The 10,525-nt window shown below is 50.1% G+C and overlaps 1 protein-coding gene across 1 annotated transcript in view; it reads left to right on the forward strand.

Annotated features, from left to right (window-relative positions):
- The first annotated feature begins 6,179 nt into the window (after nt 1-6,179).
- The window catches only part of BCAR1 (BCAR1 scaffold protein, Cas family member), a 118,016-nt gene continuing 113,670 nt past the window's right edge, over nt 6,180-10,525 (forward strand). Inside the window, exon 1 of the mRNA XM_056811516.1 lies at nt 6,180-6,646. Coding sequence (XP_056667494.1) covers nt 6,635-6,646 — 12 coding nt within the window. The 5' untranslated portion in view covers nt 6,180-6,634. The remainder of the gene's footprint in view (nt 6,647-10,525) is intronic.

The raw sequence follows: 10,525 nt of genomic DNA on the forward strand, positions 1-10,525 counted from the left end.
AAGCATCCCAAGAGAGAAGGAACAAGAAGACGCAGCAAAGAAAGATGAGCGATGGAGGGAGCAAAGAAGACAGAGGCAGAGACTGAGCAAATGCAGAGCAGGCGCCAAGTGGGCTTAGTGGAGTCGGCCCAGAGGGCATCAAGTGAGGTTCCAAGCCCTGCACAGAGATCTTCTCATGCCAGCTGGACAGAGGCATGGGGGGAGTACAGACAGGGCTACATGCCAGGAGCAGACACAGATCCCTTTGAGGAGAGGACAGATGTCGAAATATAATAATACTTACGCCACTATGGCTCTGTCACTAAATCCTTGGCGAGTGCTAATACAGGCTTGGCAGCTGAGGAAACTGAGGCAGAGAGGAGTGAGTCAGCTTCCAAGTTTAGAGTACCTCCAGTTTCTAATCATAACTGATATTTCTCTTGCAATTTAAGGTTTGTTTTTTTTTTTAGCCTTTCTTTTCCTCTTAGAATCAATGTTGTGCATTATTTCCAAGGCAGAGGAATGGTAAGGGCCAGTGGGGGTTATGTGACTTGCCCAGGGTCATACAACTAAGAAGCATCTGAAGCCAAATTTGAACCCTACACTTCCTATCTCTAGTCCTGGCTCTCTATCCACTTTGTCACCTAGCTTCCTCCCTTTGCAATTTAAGTTTTATGGAACACTTATATATATGATCTCATTTCAATTTCAGAGCAATCCAGTAATGTTCATTGTTCATTTATCCAATAAATGTTTATTCAACCTTCTCAAGCCTTATGAAGTTTATTTAGTATTTATTAAGCCTCTATCCTATCTATCTTTGGGGATACAAAGATATAATGAAAGCTGTAGAGGCTGCTCTCAGGGAGTTTATACTCTACAGACTGGAACATTTCAGAGAAGGGGGAAAAAAAGCTCAGATGGGTTAGTTACCAATTCCTGAGGATCCTACATCTATGCCCTGTCTGAGGCAGAATTTGAATCAAGATCTATATTATACTTGTTCACATTAGACTGAAAGCTCGTTGAGGACATGATCTCCCTTTTAGGTTTCTTTTTATTCTCAGGGCTTACCACAGTGCCTGGCACGCAGCAGGTGCTTAATAAATGTTTCCTGACTGATCAGAGAAAGATCTTTGTAAGGCTAATTGTGCGTCCAGAATTCTAATGGGAGCAGGTCTGCTTTCAAGAGGCATGGGGAATGGATTTTTTGTTTTTAAACCCTCACTTTTCGTCTTAGAATCAGGATGGGTTCCAAGACAGAAGAACAGTAAGGGCTAGGCAATGGGGGTTAAGTGACTTGCCCAGGGTCACACAGCTAGGAAGTGTGAGGCTAGATTTGAACCCAGGATCTCCCAACTCCAGGTCTGGCCTTTTATGTGCTGTGCTACCCAGAGGCCCCTGAAAATAGATTTTTAACAAGACTTTGAAATGGACTAGTCTTTTTCAGACCTTGTGCCCGATTTTTGGTTCAGAGATTATAGTTATCCCATTCCAATGCCCAGTGGCGGTGCAAGGGCAAACTTCTCTGTTCTCCTTTGATTCTTTGCTGCCTTTTATGTCAGCTTTTCCCTCTCTTGTTGGGCTAGCTGTCAATGAATCCCTCCTAAAGTGTTAAGATAACCAAGGTGTTTCCCCTCCTACGGCACTGGCACTGGCACTGGTGTTTGCTCAGCTTTTTCTGGTAGGAGGGATACATTTTAATTGGAAACTCACTTAGACAGAAAATCCTTCCATATTCAATGGAGGGAGGGAAATAAGCCCTTATCTCTGCCTCCTATATGCCAGGCTTTTAAAGAAATTTTACCTCATTTCATCCACTGGAGAGGCAAGTTATTAGTATACCCATTTCCAGTTGAGGAAATCGAGGAAAACGGAAGCAAATAATAAAAAGTTAAAAAGCTGATGTTTACATGGGATTATATGCCAGCTGCTTTTATAGTTGTTATTTCATAGGATCATCCTCATAATGACCCAGGGAGATGAGTGCTATTATGATCCTCATTTTATAGTTGAGGAAACTGAGGCAGATACCATTAAGTGATTTGCACAGGGTCACATAGGCAGGATTTGAATTTAGGTCTTCTTGACTCTGGGCTCAGAGTTCTGATGCTTCAGTGGAAAGGCTGAATAAGATTTGTGGTGGATTTTTTACCAGCAAGACAGCTATAGCAGGGGGGACTGGGGTGAAATCTTTGGGATGTTGGAGCCTTTGGGCACCTTTCAAGTCAAACTACTTCCTGTCTGCTTGTGATCCTCAAAGGAAAGGGTCCCAGCTAGACCTGTGTGCAGAAAGAGCAACTGTCCAAAAAGAGGAGAGATGAGACCAGCTCACATTAGAATCATCCACTCTCTCTCTAGGGGCTTCAGTCTTTACGGTTTGCCTGAGGGTAAAGGACCTGGCGAGTCAGAAGGGGACCAGAGTTCCCAAGCATTTGGGGATTTACGGTTTGTAATCATTCTTAGCCCCAGCTGTATCCAGAGAGTCCTAATTCCCTAAAGCTTTGCCCCCTCTCTTCCAAATAATGTCTTTTCTCCTTGCCCACAGCCCCCAGCAGGATTCCCAGAAGCTTTGCCCTGCTTCCCTATGCCCTTGTTCTGAAATAAACGGTCCCGATTGGAGACGCCCAGCTTTTCCAGAGAAGAGAAAGATGAAGGAAGCCTGGGGTGGGACATGTCTAGGGGATTCAGGTCAACTAGAGGAAAGCATCCAGTGGGAGCAAGAGGAAAGAGCCCTGGGAGCTCCTCCAATCCATCCTCTTACCTCCAGGTGGGAAGGTGCCTAAATGAGCCCTGGTGAGCAGGTAGCTAGCGAATTAAAGCCAGGGCCCATTGCATTGTGGGTGCACAGTGGCTATTCCCATTAATTGAAGATGGGGCTTTTTCAGGAAGAGAAATTCTCTGATTTCCTCTTCTCAGGGGCAAATAGGTAGGACTAGGAGAGATGGGGGAAATGTCCATTATTCACAGTCCCAGTGACACCAGAATATTTCAAAGGGCTCTTAGGGCTCACGAAAAGGATGATCAGCAGCTGTGGCCAGGAAGGCAATTTCCCCTCTGGGACTGGGTAGCACAATTAAGGGCAGGGCTCTGCCTCCTCGATTGGCTGAGACTTGGGACATAATTATGATGCCAGGTGAAGCAGGACATCCGACCAGTGGGGCCAAGCCTGTGTTCTCAGGGAAACAAATGTTGGTTAACATACCACAGATCCGTTTCATTTACCCTAAACCTCTCTAAAGGATTCCTCTGTCTCTCTGTCTCTCTCTGTCTCTCTCTCTGTCTCTCTCTTTGTCTCTCTGTCTCTGCCTGTCTCTCAAATTCTTCTTATTCTTCTCTAAAGGAAACCCATCAGGCAGTGCTGCCTTTCCTTTGCCCAAGGTGGGGGGTCTTACAAAGCTCCTCTGGCCCCCATGAGCTCCCAGGAATGCCCCCCTACAAAGTTTTGCTCAGCTTCCAGACAACAAAGAATCCCAGGTGTCTCTGGGTGACCTGGGTTAAGTCATTCCTGAGGAACCTGCATTGTGATGCACCCTGCCACCTGGGAGGAAGAGGGGTTTTACAGTTCAATTACTCTAAAAAATAAAGCTGGCTGAAGAGCCAAGAGGAAGAGCAGCTAGGTGGCTCAGTGGAGAGAGAACTGGGTGGGTTCGAGTCTGACTTTGTGGTGTATCCTTGGGCAAGTCACTCACCCCAAGAGTCTAGCTCTTACTGCTCTTTTGCCTTGGAACCATATCATTCTGAGGCAGAAGGTAAGGGTTTAACGAAAAAGAAGGGAAGAAGAGCTGAGGAGGCTGCCCCACTTACAACAGACAGGCAGGTCATTTGGTAATACCTTCCTCCATGGCATAGCTAGCTGAGGAGAAATTGACCTCCAAAGCAGGAGGAGGATTATGGGGAAGAAGAACATTGTATTGGAAACCAGGTGACCCAGATTTATTTCTTGACCCTGGTACTTGTCTTTCACATGATCTTGGGCAAATCACCTCACATAGACACCTTCTCTTGCCTCAGTTTCTTCATCTGTAAAATGAGGGGTTGGGCTGTTTTTATGATTTCCTTCTAACTCTAAACTCCTCTGATATAGGGAATTCTATCTCCACTTTCCTGTCCTGTATCACTGAGGGATCAAAAGAGAAAATCTTAATAGTTGCTGTTGACTTATTGGATGATGAACTGGACCTAGAATTAAGAAGACCTGGGTTCAAATCTGGTTTCTGATACTATGACCATGAATGAGTTAACTTCTCTGAGCCTCAGTTTCTTTATCTGTAAAATGGGTATAACAATTTGAGGTAAAAAAAAAAAAACCCAAGCATTGATTAAGTGTTTATTTATCACATGCCAGTAATGGTGCTAAAGCTCTAGAGGCAAATAAGAAAAGCAAGACAGTCTCTGTTGTCAAGTAATATTCTAGTAAGGGAGGACCACACACATACATACACATAGGAGTAATAAAAAAAGAGATGTTTAAGTCGAGAACGTCAAAGGAATGGTGAGTGTAGGTTTAGGTTAATTGACTGCGCCTTTGTTGTAGATATTATATGATCATAAAATTAGAACTGGAGAGAACCCTGGAAGACTTAGAGTTCAATTCCTTTATTTTGCAGATAATAATAGCTAGCACGGACAGGTAGGTGGTAAAGTAGATTCAGAAGATCTGAGTTCAAATCCAGCCTCAGACACTAGTTGTGTGACCCTGGCTAAGTCACAACTCTGTTTGCCTCAGTTTTGTCATCTCTAAAATGAAATGGAGTAGGAAATGGCAAACCACTCCAGGATCTCTGCCAAGAAAACCCCAAACAGGGTCACAAATAGTCAGACACAACTGAACAACAGCCATAGCACAAAAATAGTGCCTCTTAGGTTTGCAAAGCACTGTGCAAGCCTCACTTTATCCTCAAAACAACACTGGTGCTGTTATTACTCCTATTTTACAGATGAAGAAATAAAGGCAAACAGAGATTTAATGACTTGCCCTGAGTCACCCAGCTAGTAAACGTTGGAGGCCAGGTCTTCCTGACTCCAAGCCCAATCACTATCCATTATGCCATGTCAATTTGATTACTGTTCCCAGAGACAGAAGAGTGAGGGAGCTGAAGCATGGAGGAAAGGAAGGGGGGGTCTTAGAAACTCATAAATCCTGGCTTTCAAGGCTGGGAAGAAGTGAGGTCTGGGGGGAGTGAAAGGAAATCAGAATGGTCACTATTTATTTACACATGAGAAAACTGAGCCTCAGAGACTCCAAGACAGCTTGGCAGGAGGAAACAGAAGAGAGGTTTTCCAGTCCAGCAGCTTATAGGGTCCTCAGCAATTTCTCTCCTTCCTTCCCCAAGATCTTGGCAACAATTGATTCAACTCTTTTTTTTTTTTTTTAATCTCTTACCTTCCGTCTTGGAACCAATACTGTGTTATTAGTTCCAAGGTAGTAGAGTGATAAGGGCTAGGCAATGGGAGTCAAGTGACTTGCCCAGGGTCACCCAGCTAAGAAGTATCTGAGATCTCATTTGAACCCTGGACCTTATATCTCTGGACCCACTGGAGCTACCCACTGGCTTTACTGACACTTGTGACACTGGTTAAGTCACAGCCTCCCTGGATCTCTCCTTCCACATGCAAAAGAAGCCAGTTTTAAGGAGCAGGGCACATGGACCCCCACCCAAGGAAGAAGCCATCTCGGGGGCTCATTATTCCACACTCTCTCTGGCCCGTTTGCAACGTCCACGAAAATGTATTAAGCGTTTACTAAAAGAAAGTCACTCTCATGCCTTGGTAGTTTGCAGGTCGGGATGTGCTGCCCGGAGTGGCAGGCTCTGGGATGGGTTAAGCACAGATTGGACCCTTGCTGGAGGCCAGGCACAGTGCTGAGAACAGGATACCAAGAAAGTCTCGGAGGCAGCCTCTGACTGCCCTCAAGGAGCTTCCATTCTAACGGAAAGAGAACAGGCAAACAATTGTTACTTAGGAGCCATCCAGAGTACAGTATAAATGAGAGAGGATCTCCTCGGGAAGCCTTAGCCTCCCTAGGAGCCCCTGAACTGCAGAGCAAGTAGTGGGGGGCGGGGCGAAGCCTCCCCCAGAACTACGCGTTAGGCCGACAAAAAAATAGGGGGCCGGGGTCCTTCCCTTTAACGCAGCCCCGAGCTCTACGGAAAGGAGGGGAGGGAAAGAGAAGAGGAGGAGGGAGGGGAGGCGGCGGCTGAGCCCGAGCGCCTGCGCACGGGGGTAGCGAGAGCTGACTTGCAGCGACCGGCTCGGGCTGCATGCGCCCCCGGCCACCCCGAGCGAGCCGCCCCGACCCCGGCCGCGGGCTAACTTGTTCTTGCAGCCCCCGGAGTCACGGCCCCCACGGAGCGGGTGGCCCCGGCCCCCGAAGGAGCGAGAGGGGCGGGAGGAGAGCGTGCCGAGCTCCGGCCCCAGCCCCCGCCTCCGGGGAGGAGAGCCTCGGGATGCGCCCCGGTGCCGCCTCGGGGCTCTGAGCGAGGGGCCCGCCCGGGGGGGCCCCAAGCCGAGAGGCCGCCGCCGCCCTCTCTGCAGCAGCGGCAGCCCCGCTGCGCGCCCTGCAGCTGGACGGGAGCCGGCGGCCGCCGCGCGCCCCGAACGCCCAGCCGCGGGAGTGGAGGAGCATCCCCAACCCCCGGCGACGGCCGCCAAGATGTCTGTGCCGGTGAGTACCGCGCCCGCCGCCGCCGCCTTTGTGCCAGGCTCGCCAGAGGGGCGGAGCGGGGAGCGAGGGGACCCCAGGAGTCGGGCTGCCGGCGCGTGCCGCTCCCCGGGGACCTGGCAGCCGGCCTGGGCAGAGCGCGCGGGGCCCGCCGGGGAGAGCGGGGGTGCGGCCTTCGTAGTGCGCGGCGACTTGGAGGGTCTAGGAGTGGGGGGATTCCCCTGGACCGCCCCCTCCACGCCTCTCACCCCTCCCGAAGTGATCGGAGAAGCCGCTCCCCCCCTCTTTCTCCTGAGAGCTTTGCTTTTTGGCTTTCGAGGCTGCAAGGATGGCGAGTCGGGAGGGATCTCCGAGACGCCGATTTGGGGCCGTCACTTGACAGCCAAATGAACAGCCGCGAGCCCCGGGGAAACTCGCTCGGCCTGGGCAGGCACCTCTACCTTCAAACTTATCCTCCTGCCGGATAAAATCCCCGCGAAACTTTTGTTAAACTTCTCCGAGCTACTTAGCATTTCCCCTTCTCTGCCGGGCCCTCCCTCCCTCCGCTCCCAGCTGCCTGGCCCCTTCGGAGGCTCCCATTCTGGGCCGGGGTCTGGCTTGTCTGCCCAGCCGCTTGCGGACGGTGCCAGCTGCCCTGGGCCTCGAGCGATCCTCTTCCAAGGCCGGGGCCCCAGCAGGGGCGTACCAGGGAGACACCAGACCAGCAGGTCCCTGGCCCGAGTGCTTCCCCTGCTCTGGGGCTCTGTTTACTGCCAGGAAGCGTCCTTCCTCCCCTTGCCATCTGGGGCTCGAGAGGCGCCGCGCTCTAGGGGGATCCGGGAAGGGAAATCTTGGCCCAGGCTGTATGGCAGGGCTGCTGCCGGCGATAGGCTCCTCCAAGGGGTCTCTGAGGCGGGGAAGCAGCTTTCTCCCTGGGAAGAGATCAGTAACATTGCAGGGGTTTGGGGGGAGCAGATGGGGAGGAAAAGGCCAGCAGCAAAGGGGATTCAGCCCCTTTCACAGTTCAGGATCAGGTGGCTTTCCACCAGCAGGTAGGAACACATTTCCGTGCTGGACCAGCGCTCCGACTCGGATAGCATCCTCTACAGGAAGTTCTCTCTTCCCTCCCGTTGTTCCTTTGCTCTTCTTCCTCCCGGTGCCCTGTAATTATTTATCCGGATCCCTCCATGTAAGCCCCTTGAAGGCAAGACTTGTGGCTTTTTTTCCCTTCCATTCTCAGCATCTAGCACGGAATAGGCTCAGTATTTTTGTAAACTCTTCCTTCCTGTCTTAATGACTACTCTCCAGGGCTAGGCAAACCCAGTCAAGTGACTTGCCCAGGGTCACACAGCTAGGAAGTGTCTGAGGCCATATTTGAGCCTCCCACCTCCAGAGCTGGCTCTCCAGCCATGGTGCACTTAGCCAAGGAATAGACTCTTAATCAATGACAGTTGGAAAGAGGATTGAGGAGATACAGATGGACTGAAGCATCTCGGAGGGTCCTTTCTAGCCATGAGTGTCCAACCTCTGTTGTCTTATATTTAGTCAGGAAGCAGGACTGGCACTCGGATCTCGGGCTCTACCAACTTGTTTCTGGGCCCTCCGACACCCCACGCTGACCCTCCCACCCCCACTTTGCTATCTCTCTACTGGGAAGCAGTCCTATATTATCTTCTTCACAGGGGGTAGATTGGAGTCTTAATTAGCTCCCGTAAAGTGTTTGGAGATTATTGGATGAAAGATGCTCTGTAAGTACTGTGCCTTGTTATTATGGAATTAGAGCCTGGCTCCCGCCCACCGGAGAAGCAGGCTAATTCAGAGTTAAGGAAGGAAAAATTAGGGCTTTCATTGGGTGTTGTGATTCTCTTCCCCCTTCCTTAACGATTCCGTCTTAAAGCATTTCAAGCCTAATTATTAAAGAATCATCTCATCTTTTGAACAGAAACAAACAACTTCTGCCACATCCCGGCGCTCTGCCCTTTTCTTGGTTGGGTTCTCGGAGAAGCTGACCGTAGCCCTGTGGTTCTCAGACCTGGCCTGACTCTTTGGGGCTCCGGGAGGTTACGGGGCCCCCTGGACCTCTTCTTCCCCTCCTTATTGGCCTGGGACAGAAGGAGCAGAAGCTTAGTTCAGTGGGAGTCTGAGACTACACAGAGGTTTCCATGCACGGCAGGTCGAGATGAAGGCTTTGGGGCATCCTTGTAAGACATCCTTTGGGGGAAGATGGGGGTACAGGGGTTAGAGGTCCAGGCCTGGCCTAGCCCTTCTGGCTCTTCTGCCTTGGAACAGATACTGAGACAGAAGGTGAGGATTAAGAAAAAAAGACAGAGATCATTTGATTCAACTGATGCACCTACTAGGTCTAGGCACTGGGGGTCCAAGGAACAAGGACAGCCAGCATTGATGCGTCACTTTAATGTTGTCTCTCTTGATCCTCCCAACAGCCCTGTGAGGAAAGTGCTGTTATTATTATCCTCGTTTTACAGATGAGGAAACTGAGGCAGCGTTTGAAGCTAGATTTGAACTCGTATCTTCCTGCTTTTCCCAGCTCAAAGCGCCACAAAGAAAACTCAAGGAGATTTTATTCTTGTGATATAAAATACATAGAAAATAATTCAAGGCAGAGGGGGTGCTAATTGGAGGTGAGTGGAAGAGAGGGGTCAGATGCTATCTGGACTCAGAGTCAAAAGGGCAGACAGGGAGGTATTGCGATGGGGACAATGAGGATTTTGTATACTAATCAGCTTGTTAAGTTACCCAAGTGACCTCATTTCCCCCTCTGTGGGCACTGTTATTGTTACCAGGTGGCTGGGCCCCCATCTGGCTCTGCCTCCCTGTCACATTTGGTGAGATCAGCCTGCGAGAGACTCCCTCGGAGCCGTGCAGGGGGGGCAGATGGAGGCTTGGGAGAAGGTGGAGGAGGGACACCCCGAGAGGCAGGCTGGCCATCATCTCGTCAGGCATCCTTCCACCAGAAACCAAATGTGGACAAAACAGGGAAGCCCATTTAACGGCTGACTTCTAATTAGCTACAAACCTTCTGGCAGAGACAGCGAAGCATGGATTTGTTTTGGGGTGGCAACGTGGCTATTTTATAAATTTGTCTTCCAAGAAGCTTTACTCCTCACATCAGAGCACAGATATCCTGGGCCCTCAGGCAAGATCTGTGGGTGGGTGGGAGGTGGGGAGGGTTGATTTCCCTTCATTTTTGGAGTGGAAGAGAAAGTCTGAAATTACTTTCATGTGCTGGGGGAAGGCCACAGGGAAGTTTCCAGGCAGAGCTGTCTGCTCAGTGCCTTAAACACACCGAGCTCAAAATAGCTGTGGATCATGTCTGTGCCCACGGCCACGTTTGGATTTTAAGCTCAACCATTCATTGTGGCTCTCATTATCCAGAATAATGCTGAGGCAGGACATTTAGCCCCAAAGAAATGACAAGATCCTCTGAGAACGGAAGCCAGCACTGAACTCTCTAGGGAGGGAAAGGGTAAGAAGAAGTGCCATTGGGTTTTGTTATTTATTGATTTATTTTTTACAAATAGAGATGGGCCTGGGTTGAGTGACTGAGTGGTTGATTTTTCCCAGGCATCTTGGCTAAGAAAAACAGAGAGGAAAAAGAAAAAACTTTGAAGGGTCACATTCAGTCCTGCTGAATTCCAGAGGGGTGGGTGGTGGTGTCCATCTATTGAGCTGAAGGGCTTGGGCAGCTGGATCCCTTCACTTGCCCCCCCCCCCCTCTCTCTCTCTCTCTCTGTCTCTCTCTCCATCTCTCTCTTTCTGTCTCTCTCCCCTCTTTTCCCCTTCTATTTCTCTCTCTCTGCCTTTCTCTCACTCTCTCTCTCCCTCCCCATCTACCTCCCTCCCTCTATCTCTTCCTCCCTCTCTCCATCTCCTTCTGTCTCT

The sequence above is a fragment of the Monodelphis domestica genome, chromosome 1 (assembly GCF_027887165.1).
Source record: "Monodelphis domestica isolate mMonDom1 chromosome 1, mMonDom1.pri, whole genome shotgun sequence".
Classification (NCBI taxonomy): domain Eukaryota; kingdom Metazoa; phylum Chordata; class Mammalia; order Didelphimorphia; family Didelphidae; genus Monodelphis; species Monodelphis domestica.